The sequence below is a fragment of the Cryptococcus neoformans genome, chromosome 9 (genome assembly GCF_000149385.1).
Source record: "Cryptococcus neoformans var. neoformans B-3501A chromosome 9, whole genome shotgun sequence".
Classification (NCBI taxonomy): domain Eukaryota; kingdom Fungi; phylum Basidiomycota; class Tremellomycetes; order Tremellales; family Cryptococcaceae; genus Cryptococcus; species Cryptococcus deneoformans.
This window is the reverse complement of record NC_009185.1, coordinates 703,194-723,193: the sequence shown is the minus strand read 5'-3', so window position 1 is coordinate 723,193 and position 20,000 is coordinate 703,194. Positions and strand designations below refer to the sequence as shown.

Below are 20,000 nucleotides of genomic sequence, written 5' to 3'. Positions count from 1 at the left end.
GAGTCTCTAAGCTCATGACCCTTTTCCATATCAATACAGCGCAGGCCCTGGTGACCTTTGGCTTGGAGCGATCCGAAAAACGCCGTAACGCCCTCGTCAGTAAGTTCTGTGAGGTTGCGGAGGCATAATGACTGGAGTCGAGGGCAATATTTGACAATAGCTGGGAGAATGGCGTCGGTCAAATCAAAGTTGTCGGCCAGATTAAGGTCTTCTATGGAATCGCCTACGGCTTCAAGCAGGTCAACGATGGCATCATCCGTTAAGGAATCAGCAGGGGAAGAAATATCAAGAAGCCTGAGCTTCTTGAGGGGCTTGAGTTCCTTAAGCATCTCACTGTCAAGTCTGCCAATCTCTGCAAGTCTTAGTTCTGTCAGGTTCGGGCAATTCTTGACCAACTGGTGTACTGTCTCCCTGTCAATCCTTGGGGACTGAGTCACTAGGAAGCCCTCCAATCGTTCCCCAGCTGCTTGGAAGAGCTCAATCCAGGCTTCCTTCCTCACAAGAAAGGGAGCATGAAGTTCTATCCGTTTCAGCTGTTTCAGACTCTTGGCCCAGTGACTAACTACTTCTGTAGACATTTGCCCGACAAGGTCAAGACGCAATGTTTGCAGATTTGGGCAAAGATTTGCCAGTGTGAAGAAAGCTTCTGGAGTAAGACCTATTACAAAGGTGTTAGATGCTGATCAAATAGGTTTGATACACATACGAGTACAATCATACATGTCCAACGAATCGCGTTCGACGGAATAAAACAAGGGTGCGGTCTCAGGCGTCCTTTATCCGACATCAGCTACATCCGACGTAGATTCACCCAATTCGTACTTACAATCGGCGGCCCTTGCATATAATTCTACAGACTTTATCCATGTTGATACTGCCAATGTCGCCTAGTTGCTCAACATTCTCAATGTATTTGCCTACAAGCTGGTCTTAGAGTTAGATATATAGGTTTACATAAAGTGGTAAAACAATTACCTGAATGCAAATGTCTCCTAAAGAATTTACTCCTCGTCTTTGTTCGTAATGGACAATCTTGGCCCTATTCTGTTTTTTAACTGCTTTCTTTGGAGCGGCCTTTTTGGGCTTAGCAAAGGGGTCAATCCCTAACGCATAGCAGCACTGGACACATAGATATGTTTGGGAATTGGTAGGATGTTCCTTGGTGTATGCCGTCTGCATCATCATGTCAGATTTTGCAAAATCTGACCCAGAATGGGAACGCACCACTGTAAACCGTTTGGTACACTCTCCACAGACCATAAACTCCCCGATAGGTCTCATGGGGCCGGCGGGCACATTTGTTGAAGATTGAGGGGCTGATTTTGGCGTTCGAGCGCTGTGACCTACCACAGGGGTATCATCTGCATCGAGATCATCTGAATCGATAGATGCGGCTCGAACACGTTTGGCCTTGTAATCTTCATCACCCTAAGAGATGGTCAGTATATAACTGTATTACGCAGAGAAAATTTATGCTCTCACATTTGTTCCCCTCTCTCTTTTGAACCCGACAGGCAAGTCACCCTCTTCGTCAAGTGACGGTGTGCCCAGTCCAACTCTGCTAGGACCCGCCTCCACATTCTCATCTGAGACTACATTTGCCGGGTCAGGGTGTTGATTGGACCCATTAGAAGTAGGAGTTTCAACGGCGGAACGATCTCCCCAAGCATTTATACGATGCGACGGTTCAACGCCGAGGCCCTGCGTTGTCGGCGTGAGCGGCGCCAGAAACCTTTAAGATATAAAGAACGTACTGCCAAGAAGGAAGTAAGGGCAGAAGATGGGCCACGGACTGCCCCACCTGCTCTGCTACGTCTAGACATGGGAGGCCCGATAAGTTTTAGGTGAGTGGCAAAATAGGCTCTATATCAGGTCGATTCTAATCTTTGTTCGCTGCCCTCTGTCTGGTGGAGGCACAAAGTGGAGGCAAGGTACCACCAGTACAGTCAACCGCCACCCCTTACAGACTTCCTCGGCGTTATCCCACTTCGCGCCTATCTCAATCAGGCACGCCATGCCACATGGCTTCGTCGCTGCTCAATATCAACCACCAACCACCATCTCTCAATTCCATATCAACCGTACGACCCTTCTACAGCACCAACCATGGCCACACACCGCTCCGCCGTCCTCAACGACAAGCCGTACTCTGACCCCAACCCTTTGCCCTCCAATGTCCCCCATGTCGATGAGCTCGGCGTCACCTCCGCCCCCTTGAAAAGCGCTTCCTTCTTCATTGGTCAACATTGCAAGGAGGTGAACGGTAGGTTACGCATATGGCAGATTTTGTGCGTGTATCTGATTTAAACAGAGGACTTTATGCTGTGTAAGCAGGAGAACAGGGATCCGGCCCACTGTTTGGCGGAAGGCAGAAAGGTGACACGGTGCGCGCAGGAGCTGTAAGTCTAAATTGCGGCATACGAGCGCATGTAGGTGGAGGCTGACAAGGGTGATCTTTTATATTTTAGGATTAACAAATTGAGGGAGACGTGTCTGACTGAGTTTGATGCCCACTGGCAATGCTTGGAAAAGAACAACCAGGTGAGGGAAAATGTAACCATGCGATTGTAGCAGATCTAATTTCAAGGATAGTACTTCCAAGCATGCCGAAAACCGGAAAAGGCACTCAACCAATGTGTCTTTACAAAGCTTGTCAGTATTTTCGACGCATGTGATCCGAGCCTATAGTAGGGTGCTTATCGTTTATTCTTGTAGGGCCTCACTAAAAACATTCCCGGATCACCAGAAGGACGACCGCAAATCCACGAAAAGGAGTCGCCAATCTACTCGCGGGTACAGAAATAGATGGACTTTGGTCATGCAGCATATAACTGGATACATGCTTTACTATATGGGTGTTGTGCGGTTTATTCGTCGTCTCGTTCGCCTCGTAAACGCTTCTCATCTTCACGCCTTTCAATCTCCTCTTCGTCTTCACTTCTACCACGCTTTTGTCGGTCGCCAAAGAAGTCTTCACCTCGAGGAACGTCGGCGCCCGCAAGACCCAGGCCACCAACAGCAGCGTAGGTGTCGAACTGCATTTGAGAACGCAATCTGTCTTGTTCCTGCCTCCTTCTCTCTTCCTCCAAACGTTGATGGCCCCAGCCGCCTGTGATTGTACATTAGTTCCCCCTTTAAAGTATTTAGAACAGCAATAAGCTTACCTCGTCCACTGTCGTACTCTTGTCTAAACTCGTCTCGAACTTGTCCACCACTTCGCCCTCGACCGAACTGCCTTCCCTCCTTGTATCCTGGATCCAAATCACATCTAATGACTCGCTCATCGAGCTTGGTGCCAGAGATGTATCGCATGCAGTCGACTGCTTCTTCATGAAGAAAGTACTCGACGAAAGCGAAACCGCACGGTGTCTTGGTATTCCGATCGAGACCCATGATAATTCTAAAGCAAGACATGAGCTTGCTGCGACGCAATTTGAAAGGGAAATCCCACCTTTTGATACCTCCGCCGATTTCAGGTTTGGCACAGGTGGAGAAAACTGGTCAATACCATTTAGCAACGAACAAATCGAAAGAGCCTTGGAAACCCACGTTGATACATCTGTGTCTCTGTGGTGTAGAAACTGAGGTTACCAATATAGAGTGTGCTCGATAGGGCCAAAAGTCGGCGCTCAGTCTCTCGATCAATCTGGGTGTGAAATTAGCGCATGTTCCCTGGGTATGAAGAGGGAAGCGGGTACCTCTGACCTGCTATCGCGGTAGGAAGATGGGTGGTCGAGGCAGGGTACGACTTGTGCCATGGCGTGCGGACGGGTGATCTGTCAGTGTATCTGGTATTGTTGTTGTGAAGAGTGATGGATCGTGGGAGGGGATAACTTTGGTGGATTGTGCGAGCGTGGGAAAGCGAGGATGTCGCGTTGTTGCCGCCGCGCAAGTCAATACGAAGCGTCACCCATAAAGTGCTTGAACTGCTTACTTATTACTCTCTCCCCTGTCTTCCTCCCCACCATGGCTGACAACTCAAACCTTTCAGACGCTGACAAGGTGAGCACACTCAGATCAGGACACCCTCTTACCCCCCACAGATCCGTCTCAAGCGTCTCGCCCGCCTCGGCACCTCCACCCCCATCCCCTCGCAGACCCAGCCACAGCAACAGCCCTCGTCCAGCAGTACTCCCGAGCCTCATCACCCACCCTCCGCCTCCTCAAGACTTCTTGCAAACCTTCCTCCCGCTGCTAGTCCCACATCCTCCTCCCCCGCTATTGTGTCCCCAAAACCCTCTGCTTCTACCAAACCTGACCCTCAAGCCGTCCAACCCAAGCTTTCCGTCACCCCCAGTCTTTCTCTCAAGAGACCATCATCTGCTAGTACCCCCAGAGATGAACCGGTGGGTCCGAGAATTGTGCATACCAAGCCAATCCAGCCACTTGTCAAGACGGAATACAAGGCATGGGAGACCGAGAAGGTTGGGCAAGTATTCGCTGTTACACTAAGTGTTAGTCCATTTGCAGACTGTGTTAGCCAACGACTAACTATTTACATAGAAGCAGAAGGCTCAGGAAACCGATTGGTCCCTTTGTTGGCTCAAAGATCTAGAACAGGAGCTCAATGAAGAAAGTAAGTTGTGCCTGTCTTGATCAAATACTAATGTAATAGACTATCCTTCTCCGCTCAGGACCGATATAGAGCTAGCTGATAGACTTCTCATTGCCCGTCTCTCCATGGACCCCACGCTTATGGCTCAGTCCGATGATCCCGATGCCCTTACGATTCTTGCAGGACTACCTCAGAATGAGACTGTCTTTGAATACCTTGCTGGGTGTTGGAAGAGGTTGTACCAAGCCAGTAGGGACGCCAACCGGTATGCCTTCTCCGAAGACGAAAAGAGTCAATGGGGCAAATCAATGGATAAGATCAAGGGGCTGGTTGTCTCATATTGTGGTATGACGATCGAGGACCCTACCATGTTCCCTCAACCAGCAGAGTGAGTTGCTTGGATCACTCGAGACGCTAAAAGTAACGTTGGATTCTTAGGAAACCGCTTGGGCCGGCCGAATTTCTCCCGCTTCTCCTTTCAGTTCATCAACCGTCATCCGGTGATCTTCTCATGTCTACCCCTTCCGTCCCGACGCCGCTATCTGGTCCCCTTCAGCCCAACGACTTGTTACCTTTCCTCCAGGACCTCGCTGCCGGTTTTGACGATGATACTTTAAAAGATGTCATCAGCCCGACACTGAGTCTATTCTTCCAAGAGTGGTTCAAGATCACTCCTACCCCGGATATCATGGGTGCGGAGTGGAGGAGATACCTCGGTGCTATGAACTTGTTGGTACAAGTCAAACATATAGCCGCGTTTGTAAGTTGTACTTCTATGACCTAATCATTAAGGCTAACCATGAGCAGCTGCCCACTTTACCTATTTGGGTGGCGCCAAATGTGACAGCTCCAAAACTCGAATGGCAATCGCTTTTAGGTCCCCTTACACGTCTGAGTGTTTTCCCTAGAGAATTCGTGAGTCATTAGCGTCAATTTTGAATCGTGAAACTCTCTAAAACAACCATGTGCATAGCCTGAAATTTGGAAGACTTACTTTTCTAACCCTACCGAAAGGAAGAAGGAAGACATTGACGCGAACAAAAGCAACCTTCGATTTACCCTCGGAAGCCTACATGTACGTAACAAAGTCGCTAATTTTTGCTGACTTGATGACAGTCATCCCTGTTTAACGTCTACAATGCCATCGTCCGTGCATCACCAGATGCCAGAGAGGGTATTCTTGACTTTTTCACACTTGCTTTGCGTCTCAACGAGAAGCGTGCGGGAATGCGAGTTGACCCTCGAACCGTCTCCTCAGACGGCTACATGACGAATCTTCAGGTCGTGCTGCTGAAACTGTTTGAGCCGGTAATGGACGCCAGATTCTCCAAAATTGACAAAGTTGATCCAGCATATTATAAATCCTCGAAAAGGATCGATATCTCAGAAGAGACAAAGATTAAGGGCGCCAAGGAAGAGGCGGATGAATATTTTGGAAGCTCCATGGATGGTATGTTGTCACGCCTTTCAATATAAATGCATAGACTCAATTCCTTTTTAGTGGACACGAAACCAAACTTCATCTCCGACTTGTTTTTCCTTCTCAATAGCTATCTCCATCTTGGTGTAGTCAAGACTATCTCAACTAGGATTCGAGCTGAAAAAAATCTGAGTGAAATAGAAAAGGAACTGAAGAGAGTTGAGGCATCCACAGGCGATTGGGCAAATGTAAGGACATGATTCTTACCCGGTTTTATTTTTGGTTAACATCTTTGCAGAATGCGACATTACAAGCACAGGGCGAAGCAACAATTAAAAAGTTGAAGAGCGACATGTCTGTTCTTCATGCTTCTATTCACGCCTACGACACGCAGCTTTTGGATCGAGATATGATTAGAATGGTTGTCTCCTTCCTCAGCTTTGTTATGACATGGCTCATCCGCCTTGTCGACCCAAACCACCAGTACCCAGCGTCGCCTCTTAATTTACCGTTACCAAAAGAAGCTCCAATGGCTTTTAGGATGTTGCCAGAATTTTTCATCGAAAACATCGCAGAGTACTTTGAGTTCCTCGCCAAGTGAGTGACATTTAACAAGCTCGGGAATAAACTGACGCATACCCCAGATATGATCCCGATGCGCTTGATGATGTAGATAAGGACATCTTTATTACCTTTGCCATCACTTTTCTTTCTCCCAACTACGTTAATAACCCTTTCCTCAAAGCTAAACTTGTCACGGTGTGTTACCTCTTATTGTCTCGTGTGAAACTTGACTAACAGCACCCTAGATTATCTCATATGGCCTGTATCCCATGGGCTACTGGCGCCATGGTCCTCTCTTTGACAGACTTAGTATACTCAGCGTGGCCACAGACCACTTGATGCCAACTTTGATCCGTTTCTTCATCGATGTGGAGATCACTGGAGGTCATACGCAATTCTGGGGTGAGTGAATATGTCTCTAGTCTAATGTCTTGACTGACTGGTGATGCAGACAAGTTCAACTTTAGGTTAGCAACGTCTTAATTTCAAGATGAATGGATTTTGACTGACTGTGCACAGGCGCGACATTGGCCACATCTTCAAAGCCATGTGGACAAACCCTCTCCACCGGGAAGCATTTGTCAAGTCTAGACAGTACGTCCCAGGTATCGCTGTATTCATGGTGTTGGGTGTCTAACTTTTTTGCGTTTCCCCCCCCTCCAGTGATGACTTTGATCAGTTTATTCGCTTTGTCAACATGCTCATGAGCGATACTACATTCCACCTCGAAGAGTCCTTGACCGGTTTGGCCAAGATTGGACAAATAGAGTCTCAAAAAGCCAACACTGCTTCGTGGGAAGCATTGCCCCAGTCAGAGCGGGAGGATCTCGATGGTCAGTTGAGGCAGACGGAGGGTAGTGTCCCATGGCACACGCAGATGGGCTTATCAAATGTCAAATTGATTCGAGACTTTACGGCAACCACACGAGAGCCATTTGTTGCTCCCGAGATTGTTGACCGTTTGGCAGCAGTAAGTTGGTTTACTGATGTGGGCGTGGATGATGGCTAACATTCATTATTTAGTCCTTGGATGAGAACCTTACAGCTCTCGTTGGCCCAAAGATGTCGGATCTTAAAGTATCCAACCCCGACAAATACTACTTCAAGCCTAAGGACCTTTTAGCAGCTATTGCTCAAATCTACCTCAATCTTTCCGTCGAATCTGAATTCATCCGTGCTGTCGCCAATGATGGTAGAAGTTATTCAAAGGATCTGTTTATGAAGTTCGCTAGGACTTTGAAGAACAGAGCCATCATGACTGAAGGAGAGGTAGCCGAGGTTATCAGCTTTACGCAAAAAATAGAAGACATGAAAGCGACAATATCAATGGAGGACGAGAGGGAGATTCCGGACGAGTTTTTGGATCCATTGTTGTCGACTTGTAAGTCAAATCTCGCTTGGCCATATCCCATGCCTTTGCTGACGCTCGCCCTCCGTAGTAATGAAAGATCCTGTCATCTTACCAGTATCTCGAGTGACCATTGATAGAGGCACCATTCGAACTGTCTTGCTTTCAAAGGAAGTCGACCCTTTCAACAACGTGCCGTAAGTGATCATGTACCTCCTTAATTGCGTATAGACTTGGAAGCTAATATCTTGCATCTAGGCTGAAGTACGAGGATTGCATTCCCGACACAGAGCTAAAGGCCAAGATCGATGCGTGGCTGGCGGAGAGCAACGCAAAACAAGCGGACTCGGTGATGGATGTTGATCAGCTGTAGGAGAATGTCGTTGTAGCAAGTATACGATAGTACTACATTGTAAGATACTTAGAATTTGCATGGGAACAGAAGAAGCAAGCAGTGTAGTACAATAGTGAACAGTGGCCGTCAATCATCTGTGCGATGGTGCCAGTTATTGCAAATGCTTGCACTGTGCTATGTGCTAAGTATCTGGTCACATGTATCGTGAATGAGTATATGTACTCTATCAGCTACCATCGATTCGCTGCTGGGATCGGCGGGCAGCGATAGTGCATCGGCGCATCGTCATGATCATTGAGAAGGATTTTGTCGGACTTCGACCGACGATTTTCTTCCCAACTTTTGGCATCATCGTCATACAATCACCCACACACAATAATTATGCACTGGTTCCTGTACATGTACAGGGACAGCACCCACCCAACTTAGACCAGTTTGTGACCTATGCTAACACACAGAGTCACTCAACAGACTCTGGTTGGATAACATGAGAGCTGAGTCTTGGTAACAGTCAATCATTCAACAAGGAGTAAGGCCATGTGTCACGTCAGTCAGCCTAGTTGCCCGGCGCTTAACTCGAATGATGTACAATCTCGACAAGGAAAAGGTAAAGAGTATCCAGACTTGCAGAATGGAACGGAGGAGTTACCAGGCTGACGGGACAGGAGCTGGACGACTTGGAGAGAGGAAAGGAATAGCCAAGGCCGCCTGAAGGCAGGAGCTGGACTAAGGGCTGGCTGAAATGACTTTAAAAGGAAGGAATTCTCGAAGGCAAAGAGAGTGATAAAGAGCAACAGTATTGATTTTCTGACGACTACGGAACTACGAAAAAATACTTCCTTATATACCATTTAAACCGTCGACCAGTTTCGAAAAGCGAACGTTTACGGTTCCATCGGAAGATCTCAGAGTGGAGGCAGGCTGAGGTATTAGAGTCAAGGAGCCGTTATTGATTTGTTCGTTAGTTCTTCTATATATCCCCCCTCCAGGTGGTCCAACAACAAGGAGCAGAACATCGAGTCCTCTTCCGTCCACGAACCCAGCACCTAATTACCTAGACACCTAGACATAGCCACCCCTTTTCCGCTCTTCCCCACCCCCCACCCCTTCCTCCTCCTCTCCTCTCTCGCTCTCTCCCACGACTACCTGACCTGCGCTACACAACATAAGATTGGGTCGTGACAGCGAACGCCGCGGCCACGGATTGACTCGTACATAAGATCGTGACACCATACCGAAAGGCGCTTTCTTAGGAACGCAGACGAGGATTAGCATGGAGTTGGCGAAGGCAAGGGCGCGGTCGCTGGTGGTCTAAAGGGGCGGGAGAAGAAGTAGGGAGGTTGCTTGATTGATAGGCGGGAGGTTTGAGCGAGTGAGCGAGAAGAGTGGAGGCAAAAAGCGGAAGCATTTAGAATGTTAACGTACATCAAACTAATAATGTAAACACGAGCCATACGTATGTATCCTCTATGACTAAACACGCTCCTTTCAGATTCTTCTGATTCCTTATTCTGAGCTACAAATAATAATACCAACATAAAACAATTTGAGCATCTCTGAGATCAAGCGTTCTCTATCCACTCCTGCTGAATATCCTTGTCGCCGACCTTTCCAGCAATGGCAGAACCGGATAATGGTCCAGCAATAGAAATGCCCAAGATGGCCGCCTGAATATCCGATTTAGCTAGGTTGTCTTCATGAGCAGTGTTGGAGTGGAAGATTTGATCCATCTGCTCGAGCGTTTTACCCCTGTCCAGAGTCGTCAGCATTCAATTTCGAGACACGGATTTCGGACACTCGAATCTTACATGGGCTCAGGGCAGAAGAACCAGACATAGAGACCAGAAAGGAAGCAAAAGGTGGCGAAGAAAATGAAAGTGCCGTACTTAATGTTTTCAAGCATAGGTGGTGTGATGAGACCAATGATAAAGTTACCCAACCAGTTGAAGACGGTTGTAATGGCGACACCCTTGGCTCGGCGACTCGACGTGTGAACCTCGGCAGCTACGATGCTGTTATTAGCGCTGGCCTTCCATGTTGCTTGAGCTCAAAAGGAACTTACGCATGGCCCAAGGTACCGGAGACCAACCCACACCATAAGAGAAGATGTAGATGAAGATGAAGGCCACAGCCACCCATGCCTCCTTGTTGTACCGGACCCAATCGTGACTGAATTTAGCCATAATGACCGCCACAATTACATGGCAAATAGTGGTGGCCACAGATCCGAAAAGGAGAGGAGGTTTTCGTCCTACTCGGTCAAGAATGAAAAAGGCAAGCCCCGTGGCGACAAACTGAATAATGTTAAGGACACCGCTCATGTCAAGCTGCATTGTATAGTCGAGGCCGAGCTGCTCAAAGAGAGTAGGGGAGTAGTAGACGAGCTGATGGATTGTTGAATCAATATTCAACGTTCAAGCATGATCTGAGGAAAACTTACAGCACTGATACCAGAAAACTGCTGGAACATCATCAAGGTGGGACCGATGATAGTTCGCCTGATAAGCTTCGGTTTGAACATGTCGATCCAAGAAGCAATCTCGAGTTTGAATTCGGACATAAAGTCCTCGCCTTGAAGAGAAGGATGGCTCTTGACAATAACCTCTCGGTTCTGGATGGCCTCCGCCCTGATGCTGATCCACTCGGCCTGAAGTCGAGGGTCGGTGGCAGGATATCCTCGAAGACGTACGAGAGCGTGGAGGGCATCTTCGTCGCGACCTGCCTGAGCAAGCCATCGCGGTGAATATGGGAGTTTCCAGAGACCGAATATCAAGAGGATACAGGGGGCAATCTGAACGAGGAAAGGAAGTCGGAAACTCCAGTCACCGGGGATGTGTCGAGAGCCATAAGTCTATACAAAAGTAAGTAAAAGGTTTGGGTAGCTAGTAGAGATAACACTCACAATGTAGAACATGATGACGATACCACCGTTAATGGTAGTAGCCTCCATGGCAAGCAATGCGCCCCGGATGTTTGGTGGTGCAATCTCACTAATATACATTGGGGCCACAGCAGAGAGAAGACCGACACCAAGACCGCCTACTAATCGGCCGACAACCAGTTGAGCATAAGAGAAGGATGAGGTCTGCAGAATAGCTCCAATGACGAACCACACAGAACCGAGACCTTTTTTTTCCAGCTTCAGTCAGCTAATGGCGCTTGTCTGCAACGTGGTTTTGATTACTAACCGATAGCCGATTTACGAGAATACTTGTCTGCAACGAAACCCGCTTGAAGGGCTCCGATCAAAGCGCCAAGTTCCAAAAGGGCAGTCATGAGTCTGGGAAGCGTGACAGTCAGTACAGGTCTTTGTACCCTTATAAATTTCAAAAGCGACATCTACCCTTTGTGGAAGGCCGCGGAAGAGCTGACGTCGGGATCGATATCTGGGAATTGCCCAAGGAATTGTTTCATGGTAAGGACGATGGTAAGAATACCCTGGTCGAAACCAAAGAGCAGGCCACCCATACAAGTGGCAAAGGAGGCAATCAAAACAAGTCCACTGCTGAATACATCTTTGAGGCCTGCAGACGTGTGAGTACAAGGCAGGTAGGTAATGTAGGGGAAAAACATTACTGACCGTTGCCGCCAATTGCATGGGCCAATGCCTCACTGTCTGCCACATAACGAGCAGTATCGGGATGGAGCTGAACACCTAGGTCCTCTAGGCTTGGGATAGTATCCCTATCTGGAGCATGCTTTGGCGGCTTTGGTGTGTCAGTAGAATTTCTTTTGAAAAACATCTTGTGCAGATATTGTGAAAGTAAGTAGTTATTAAGTAGATGGGGTTAGGAAAGCTCATTAGACATGGCGCTTATTTATAAAAGAAACCTGTCTTTCGTTAAACCCGATGGTTTCATTTAGTGTTGAAGGAACCTGCCGAATAATAACGATTTGTACAGTCCCTTGACGTTCATCAAATAGTTTTGCGTAAGAATTGAGAGAACTCTAGAGGCATGATGCTATGTGCCCAGGGACTCCTGGCGTCCCGGGGCGGGAGAAGGAGGAGTTGCACGGCTATTGTTGAAAAGAAGGACGGCAGTTGCAAGTTGATTCGCGGTATGAGGCGGAAGTGGGCGGTTGAAAAGTGCATCTGTTTGCTTGTTTTATAAGGCTGATCGTGCGTAGCTTGAAAACGAGTGACGCATGTCAGAGACTGCGAAAGGGCACCCGAATGCCGAACAATCTGTGTCCCCGCTGATCAAAAAGCTGGTGGGTTACACTAGTGGCTTGCCGATCTGAGAGCGGTGCCTGGTTGTTGTTTACGTCCGCTGACTTGTTGGAGGTTTTGGGTGCCGCTGACCAGAGCTGCAACTCGGAGACCGGGCCGTATTGTGGGGAGCTGGGTTGGGGCTGTGGGCTGTGGAGAGGGTGATGATTAGATATGGTCGGTCATAGAATAGCTTGTTTGCATTATTAAGGACTTGGATTTATGCTTCTTTTTTCTCTCTTTCACCCAGTCTGTACGCAGGTGCTTACACATCAATTTGGATGATAGATTGCATCCATCGATTCTGACCCCCTAGATTATCAACCCGTTGACTCTGGAAAGTGGAAAGCGGCTACTAGAACACCCTTCGATCCGATTGTTCAAATCATCAACCAGTGCGGCCATAAATTGTCCTGGGTGCCAAACAAGGTTTTCATGGCGTGAGCAGGGCTGCGAAGTCGCGATAAACTCCACAATTGACAGGCTTAATCAACAGCTTGGATTTTAGAGGTAGGAAAAGGATATACCTAATTCCCTTTTGCCGCTCAATGTCCCACAACAAACTGTCGATTACAAATTGACAAAGAGGTTATTGGAGTAGGACGCCTCGCTCGTCGGATCATGGACATGTATAATAGGTTTAATTGCCAATTTGCTCGAGTTCATTGTGAGATACTGAACCTAATCACCATTGGCGGATCAGCACTCGGATTACTCACGAGTACATGTGCTGTGGAAGGTTGGAATGACTTAGGATGATGTATTAGATAGAGGATGGAATGAAAAGTCTGGGGACAAGAGGTGTGGTATTTATAATGTTGCCAAGATACGAGACACAGTGAAGAGAGCCTGTTTCATGCTTGAGGTGTATTGCATCAGCGTCTCTAGGTGCCAAGGCGGAGGGTAGAGGGTATCCTTGCTCTCCTCCCACCAAAAAAAATACCGGCCACCCATCACTCCGCACTTCATTTTATTCAGGCCAAGGCATATTCTTTTACCCCATGCCCGCGTAGTCTCAAAATGTTAATAAAGTCACCATACTCCCGCTCTGCAGCTCACAACCCCATTTCCCAGACTAATTGTTCCTCAACCCCACCGCCATGCATAAACCCACGCCAATACATTTTCAGCACGAGGCTTCACGACTATGTAAATTTAGGCAACCAGAGGGCCGACAAAGCTTTTAAAGAGGATAAATAAAGGTCTTCCACCTGTGAGCACTACTCCTCAGGCTAACCTCCAGGTAAGGTAGGACGAGTGACTTTCTATTTTGACCGCTTGGTTAACGCGTCCATTGAACAGACAAGCGTCCCATCAAGCTCTAGCTTGGGCTTTGCTACCATTGCGCAATTCAACACAAACTTCTATTGCCATCCCACATATCTTCCAGGTTGAACGGATTCGATGTCGACAAAGTTTCGACTTCGCCAAAGCCGTTCTCCCACAGAACTGCTCAACAACTTGCCTCACTTCTCCTCCGACAATCCAGTCCTCAGCAGCCAACCGTAGCGCTCGCGCGATGCTTGGCAGGCATTCCATTCAAGAGCTCAACCTTTTTCGCCAGCGATTCTCCCACCGGCCATGGGCGATACTGGCGGCAGGTGGGGCAAAGGAGGAGGGACATTTTTCGGGGCTGATAAACATATCATGAGGCCGGGTTTAGCTTTGGGAAGGACAGATAGCGGGGAAAGTAGGCAGCTCCATGCACGAAAGCAGTCATCGTTGCCAGTCAAGCGAGACTCTGGGATGGAGGAATGGCTCTCCGCTCCTAGACCAATGACGATTTGTTGCAAAACACGTTCTGCCCAGAACTTCCGAGCAGAGCTTCCTTGCTCACCGTCAGCAGCATCTTCATACAAGAGTTCTGTTTCGTCCCGAAACAACTTCCATAAAGCGATTCAAACCCCTACCTTCTACGACATGGACGAAGAAGAGCTTCTGCCACCTCTGTTGCCAGCTTTTGGAACACGCAAGATCCCTTTCAACTCCATAGGGGATTCTGCGCCTATTCCTTGGGGTAGAGCTTCACCCGTGCCATTTCCCAAATCCCCAGGGACATCCCCGGGGACAGCCACAAGAAGAGTGCACGGTTGCCTGCTGACTGCCGACGGTGGCACACTGAAAGCTTGGACTCAATTCTAGTCCGTTTTCTCCGTTGATATCCAAGTCACTAGTGTCCAGACCATCGCAAGATTCTGAGCCTCCATCGACATCAACAAGACGCAGACTACCACACCCGCCTTGCATCATTGTTGAGAATGACGGGAAAGGACCAGCATTGGAAGTAGTAGGGAAGAGTCCTGGATCAAATCAGACGAGGAAAACTTCAGTCGAATGAGGGACAGAGACTCGAAGCGGAATGGCGAAAAGACTTCTCCAATACGTGGCGTATTGCTTGATCACGGGCGTCGATGAGGGATGTAAATGTATAATCGATCTTGTAGCTATAAATGCGATATTTTGTGCAGGTCCTAGAGTCAACCTTGAGTCTTCGTTAAAAGCAGTAGAGAGATTGCGTAGTAATGGGCAGGATATGAGTGGACTTGGGATTTTTCGGCCCAAACGCTTGGTGATAGCGGACGGTCACGTGACTTGTTCCGAGATTTCCAACGGCTGATTGGGATCCGACCCGTGTTGCACCATGATTTCCAAGTTTCGCCCCGCTTATCTATTGCTTTCTCATCTTTACTCTCCATTCTCAAACCCAACCCTTTTCCCTGCCATGGTAAAGCTCCCCTCAGCATCCCGCATCCGTTCTCTCGCCACCGTGCCCTCCACGGCCACCAGGGCTTTCGCTACCGTCAATCCCACCCCTCCTGCCGCCCAGCCCACAAAATCCAAACCTCGTTTCGAAAAGCTCGACGATGGATTGACTTTTGACGACTTTTTATCAGGCGATGTTCCCCCCGAGAACGAACGTGTGGTTCTGGGTAACACGAAACAGTATGTTTTTTCTTCCCCTGCTTCTCATCCCCCCCGCGCCTGCCCACCTTTTACTCAATTGCTACATTTTAGACCTCGTTTGCCATCTTTTCTCAAGCACCCGATCCCCACTGGCGCTTCCTACAGCGGTATAAAAAAGGAACTCCGTGGATTAGGACTACACACTGTCTGTGAAGAAGCCAAGTGTCCCAACATTGGCGAATGCTGGGGCGGCGGTAAAGGAAATGCGACGGCGACGATCATGGTGAGTCCCAATTAGCGCGCGCGCTTTTTCCCCTCTCTCATCATTCAATCATTGACCGCAAGGCTGATGATCTCTTGGACCAGTTGATGGGCGATCAATGTACGAGAGGATGTCGATTCTGCTCTGTAAAGACCTCCAGGGCACCTCCTCCACTGGACGTCCACGAGCCGGAGAACACTGCGGAAGCAATCAGCCGATGGGGTTTGGGTTACATTGTACTGACAAGTGTCGATCGAGATGGTGCGTCGTACAACTTTTTACTCGGTAGGTGGGGGGATGTATATAGCTGACTTTTTTTTCCAATCGCGGATTTTAGACCTGGTGGACGGTGGTGCGGCCCATATCGCCTCTACGATTTCCAAAATCAAGCAAAAGGCACCCAATATCCTCGTCGAAGCGCTTACTCCCGACTTCGCCACAAAGGGCGTCAACGTTATCCACACCGTTGCTTCCTCTGGCCTTGATGTCTTTGCGCATAACGTGGAGACTGTTGAAAGGTGTACGCCGTTTGTACGAGATAGGCGGGCGGGGTTCAGCCAGAGTTTAAAAGTGTTGGAAGAGGCCAAGAAGGGAGCCAAGGCCGCGGGCAGGGAGATTTTGACAAAGAGCAGTATCATGCTGGGTGTCGGGGAGATGGAAGAGGAGATCCACGAAACACTGAGACGTCAGTCCCCCCCCCGTCTCGTTTCCCATTTCCCAACTGCTAACGGGTAGAAAAATTAGGGTTACGCGCGTCGGACGTTGACGTTGTCACTTTTGGTCAATACATGCGACCGACAAAACGACACATGAAGGTGGACCGGTATGTCGAACCTGAAGAGTTTGCGAAATGGAAAAACGTTGCCGAGGGGATGGGGTTCTTGTATGTGGCCAGCGGACCTCTTGTCAGGTCAAGTTACAAGGTGCGTTCGTTTTAAGAAGAAACAGTTGGTCACAATGACAGAACTGACGTTTTGGTCAGGCTGGTGAATTCTTTATTGAAAATGTACTCAAGAAGCGACGTGCAGCTGCTGCCGAGCACGCTGCTTCCCAATTATCTACACAGCCGCCAGAGATCGCTGCCAAGGTGTAATTGTGTTACTTTTTTTTTACTTATGCATATATACATGATAAACTATCTATAGATAATCAATTTTTAGTTTTTCACCCAGATCGTCCCCCACCGGGACTGTTTCCCGATACCCAGCTTGTTGCTCTTGACACCAGCGTCGCCGAGGGATCATTCCCGAAATACCCCGATTGGTCCTGCTTGATAGCCGGAGACGGTGTATGGAACGAAGACGGGATATACTCTTTCTCGCCCATGACAGCTTTTGAAACGTGTTTCTGTGCTCGGTTAAACACCCGGAGCGCAAACGCGGCCACCGTCCATACTCCGCCTATCCAAACAAAACCCGGGTCAGCCGCAAACCAAAAAACCAAAAAACTAAAAGTGTTTTTTTTGTGGACTGACCGACTACACCGGCTAGCCTGATGAGGAACTGGTACAACGACGTCGTTCGTTCGCGGATGATGACCGACATGGGCTCGAGGTCATACTTGAAGAACAAGCCGGGTACGCCTTTGCCATGCTCAAACGATCGAGAATAGTCCGTGACGGCGTATTGAGAGGTGATCAGTTTCCGGCGGCTGGCGTCGATGTAGGTGGTGGGCACGACGCGGAGAAAGTATTGGAAAATGGTGAACGCTAAAGTGGTGTTAGATGTTTACTCTGGCACGAGGGAAAAGACGACTTGCGCTGTTCTGTTATTTCGTAGCTTTGATCAAGAGGTTGGGCGATGGCGGGGAAGAAGGGACCGAATGAAAACTCGTGCACGACGTGTGAAAGGTTCATCACTTGTAAACATTTTCTTTGTCAGCAGCCCGCGTATACTCCAAAAGAGCAACAAGACTCAGACTCACGATGATGATCGGTATGCTGAAAGCTCATATACCCATGACCGAGCGTTGTGATGTGCAAGTTTGCAGTCACCTTTTTCACCTCTACACTCCCGTAAATCCTACATGCGGGCCCATCTTGAACCTTGTCGTACGTTGGTCGGTAGGCAGTGTGTCCCTGGGACGTGCGGCGGTTGGACGAGGCGGAAGAGTCAAGGCCGAAGAGACGCTTGATACCCGAGAATGAGGATTGTTGGTTGGGTGTCCGGCGGCGAGAGGAGGAGATGATTTCAGAGGCAGAGGGCGTCGTTGAAGAAGGGTTGTTTCTGGTTCTTGTCAGCGCATGTCAAAAGGTGTGGAAAAGGTGTGGAAAAAGATGATTGAGATTTACTTTATAAAAGTGGCTGTTCCGACGTTAAAGTGGGTCTAACAAGACCGTCAGCTTTTGGGTTCGTTATTTCGAGTCTTGCTTGCAGGGAGAGATACAACTCACCCCATCTTTTGCGAAAGAGTTGCTCAAGTGTAATCGATCTCCAACAGCATCACGCAGATCGATCGTAAGGTCTGTTTTCCCAGTGTCAATATGTATATATATCAGAGACGAGTTTTGGGGCACAAGGGTACGAAGACTCACAGCGACATGGCATGGCCACAGTCAGATCCACATTCAGCTGAAGGTCTTTTTGTACCTCCGAATCCACTTGGAAAGCGTAATCCGGGGCGCCGTACAGATACTCGCCCAAATCGTTCTCGGGAGGATTTCAGCAAAATGATCGATGTCGATGGCGAACAAGGGGACGCAACTTACAAGAACAAGCAGGAATATGATCAGTCCAACCAGTGCTGTGAGGACACCGCCTCTTCTAGATTTTATCGTATACGTAGACTCGACCTATGAATTGTCTTATAACGTTTACCGGGCTGGGACTAGAAAGAGAAGACGCACCTTTGGAAAGGCATCAAAGCGCTTTATAGGCGCAATCTTGTCGAGTTCTTCGAGGAGGGACATGCCCTCGTTATCATGGCTGTGCTGGTTTGCAAAGTCTACGAGGTGTGGCTCGTACATGGCGTAGGTTGGGGGGGGGGAGTGAAGGGGAGATTGGCGGTGAGACGATGGGTTTCGGTAATCGTGTGCGTGCTCGCGACGCGGTTGCTGCGGCGGCCGAAAACCACGTGCAGAGTGACAAGACGCTGGCATAATACGTAGCATAGTTATATAAAATGTGCATATTCACTGGCTCAACTCCCCGGACGTTACTTGCATATCGATCGTCACCAAATTCAAATTGTCTAGCCGTTATGAGCTACCATCGCCAGACGCTGTGGCGTACTCACAGCCAACATAGTCGTGTAGCCATTCCTCTTGGGGATTGTTGTGACCGACGTAGCGGCTGCGTTTTACAAGTATAAACCTGTATGCCTTTACTTACAACATGACTGATGGGTTATCAGCCAGATACACTTACAACATGACTGATGGTTATCAGCCGGATAGTGTTGGGCAGTACTGATCGGCACTTACGATTTTCCATGATCTTGCCGTTGGGCTAGAGGGATGAGCGGTGGACATGGTTGTGGTGGACATACGAGGTGCAGGTTGTAGTACTGCCAATTGAGCGTTTGTTTATTGGCCAAGTGGCTTACCTTTAGGTTGCTATACTCTACGTCAATGCATCTTCTAATCCATAGCACAAAACACGTACTCTAGCGGTGCCCATCTTGCAGCTACAAACATGTGCAGAGTCTTTTCGTTGCGTCTGTTCTCAGGGAACCACCATTCTACCTGGTGGTCAGCGCAGAGTCGACTGGATCTACACGTACGGCCGTTGTAGTAATAGCAGTCGGAATGTTTCGTCTCGTGCAGTAAAAAGGCGTGGAAATAGACGTCCCACCGCTCGTCCCACCTGCGTTTGTCAGACATGTCCAGTGTGTAGAGTATGAAAGGTACACTTTGGGCGTGAAGTCACCGGGCGGAGGGATCGTCTGTCCTGCGGGAAGGGCCCTGCTTGATCTCTTTGAGGCGGAGGGCATACGAGGCTTGTTGTCCGTGCGGACCGAGGTCGCTGGTTTCTGCGTTGCGGTGCTGTGCATGGTGTTAGTGTGCAGATGGTGCAGATGGCCATGTTTATTGTGTGGACGGGATACATGGGCACGGACGTGCGAGAGATGTGCATCGACGGCGCTGTGGGGATGTGTGGCGCCGGACATCCCCGTGGCGACCGCCTATACCCTGCGCCACTCGACGAGCTGGATGGCGTCGCCGCTGCGTGGGCGGTGTCTGTGCGCTCTGATATACGCCCTGTGTGCGTTGCGCTGTAGCACGTGGGCACCTTGTACGAGCGTGGATGAGAGAGAGGGACGAGCGGCGCAGATGTCATGGGGCGGCCATGTCCGGGGCGGTGTTGTCTATCACCAGGATGCCAGTGTGTCCCGAGTCACCGCCGGACATGCGGATGCTCACCCTCCCCCTCCTCCTCGCCCTC

The 20,000-nt window shown here is 49.0% G+C and overlaps 8 protein-coding genes across 8 annotated transcripts in view; 4 read left to right on the top strand and 4 right to left on the bottom strand.

Annotated features, from left to right (window-relative positions):
- CNBI2560 (hypothetical protein) overlaps window positions 1–1,823 on the bottom strand; it is a gene marked incomplete at both ends in the record, with an annotated part of 2,172 nt that extends 349 nt beyond the window's left edge. Inside the window, 7 exons of the mRNA XM_768318.1 lie at window positions 1–658; window positions 707–774; window positions 827–924; window positions 976–1,173; window positions 1,225–1,428; window positions 1,483–1,701; window positions 1,755–1,823. The exon at window positions 1–658 is cut by the window's left edge and continues 212 nt beyond it. Of these exons, the coding sequence (XP_773411.1) occupies window positions 1–658; window positions 707–774; window positions 827–924; window positions 976–1,173; window positions 1,225–1,428; window positions 1,483–1,701; window positions 1,755–1,823 (1,514 nt within the window). The remainder of the gene's footprint in view (window positions 659–706; window positions 775–826; window positions 925–975; window positions 1,174–1,224; window positions 1,429–1,482; window positions 1,702–1,754) is intronic.
- A 283-nt stretch (window positions 1,824–2,106) lies between these two features.
- Window positions 2,107–2,805, top strand: CNBI2550 (hypothetical protein; the record flags this gene model as incomplete). The annotated part of the gene is made up of 5 exons (XM_768317.1): window positions 2,107–2,263; window positions 2,312–2,399; window positions 2,469–2,541; window positions 2,593–2,652; window positions 2,716–2,805. The coding sequence occupies 5 exons, from the start codon at window positions 2,107–2,109 to the stop codon at window positions 2,803–2,805; spliced, it is 468 nt and encodes a 155-aa protein (XP_773410.1).
- A 62-nt stretch (window positions 2,806–2,867) lies between these two features.
- On the bottom strand, window positions 2,868–3,758 carry CNBI2540 (hypothetical protein; the record flags this gene model as incomplete). The annotated part of the gene is made up of 5 exons (XM_768316.1): window positions 2,868–3,109; window positions 3,165–3,400; window positions 3,452–3,497; window positions 3,550–3,646; window positions 3,699–3,758. The coding sequence occupies 5 exons, from the start codon at window positions 3,756–3,758 to the stop codon at window positions 2,868–2,870; spliced, it is 681 nt and encodes a 226-aa protein (XP_773409.1).
- Window positions 3,759–3,867: 109 nt separating this feature from the next.
- Window positions 3,868–8,260, top strand: CNBI2530 (hypothetical protein; the record flags this gene model as incomplete). Its single annotated transcript, XM_768315.1, has 18 exons — window positions 3,868–4,002; window positions 4,044–4,454; window positions 4,504–4,576; window positions 4,616–4,943; window positions 4,994–5,315; window positions 5,363–5,470; window positions 5,529–5,630; window positions 5,672–6,005; window positions 6,057–6,223; window positions 6,274–6,572; window positions 6,620–6,734; window positions 6,785–6,941; window positions 6,991–7,006; window positions 7,059–7,133; window positions 7,203–7,509; window positions 7,563–7,920; window positions 7,979–8,084; window positions 8,146–8,260. 18 exons carry the CDS (start codon window positions 3,868–3,870, stop codon window positions 8,258–8,260), a joined length of 3,528 nt encoding a protein of 1,175 aa, XP_773408.1.
- A 1,544-nt stretch (window positions 8,261–9,804) lies between these two features.
- On the bottom strand, window positions 9,805–11,985 carry CNBI2520 (hypothetical protein; the record flags this gene model as incomplete). Its single annotated transcript, XM_768314.1, has 8 exons — window positions 9,805–9,991; window positions 10,051–10,246; window positions 10,305–10,626; window positions 10,683–11,093; window positions 11,145–11,368; window positions 11,431–11,522; window positions 11,586–11,766; window positions 11,823–11,985. The coding sequence occupies 8 exons, from the start codon at window positions 11,983–11,985 to the stop codon at window positions 9,805–9,807; spliced, it is 1,776 nt and encodes a 591-aa protein (XP_773407.1).
- Window positions 11,986–14,033: 2,048 nt separating this feature from the next.
- CNBI2510 (hypothetical protein) lies at window positions 14,034–14,594 on the top strand (the record flags this gene model as incomplete). The annotated part of the gene is made up of 1 exon (XM_768313.1): window positions 14,034–14,594. One exon carries the CDS (start codon window positions 14,034–14,036, stop codon window positions 14,592–14,594), a length of 561 nt encoding a protein of 186 aa, XP_773406.1.
- A 580-nt stretch (window positions 14,595–15,174) lies between these two features.
- CNBI2500 (hypothetical protein) lies at window positions 15,175–16,711 on the top strand (the record flags this gene model as incomplete). Its single annotated transcript, XM_768312.1, has 6 exons — window positions 15,175–15,395; window positions 15,468–15,639; window positions 15,723–15,879; window positions 15,956–16,303; window positions 16,363–16,541; window positions 16,601–16,711. The coding sequence occupies 6 exons, from the start codon at window positions 15,175–15,177 to the stop codon at window positions 16,709–16,711; spliced, it is 1,188 nt and encodes a 395-aa protein (XP_773405.1).
- Window positions 16,712–16,782: 71 nt separating this feature from the next.
- Window positions 16,783–18,583, bottom strand: CNBI2490 (hypothetical protein; the record flags this gene model as incomplete). Its single annotated transcript, XM_768311.1, has 9 exons — window positions 16,783–17,018; window positions 17,093–17,326; window positions 17,377–17,475; window positions 17,542–17,843; window positions 17,909–17,943; window positions 18,011–18,081; window positions 18,152–18,266; window positions 18,326–18,409; window positions 18,464–18,583. The coding sequence occupies 9 exons, from the start codon at window positions 18,581–18,583 to the stop codon at window positions 16,783–16,785; spliced, it is 1,296 nt and encodes a 431-aa protein (XP_773404.1).
- Window positions 18,584–20,000: the final 1,417 nt, after the last annotated feature.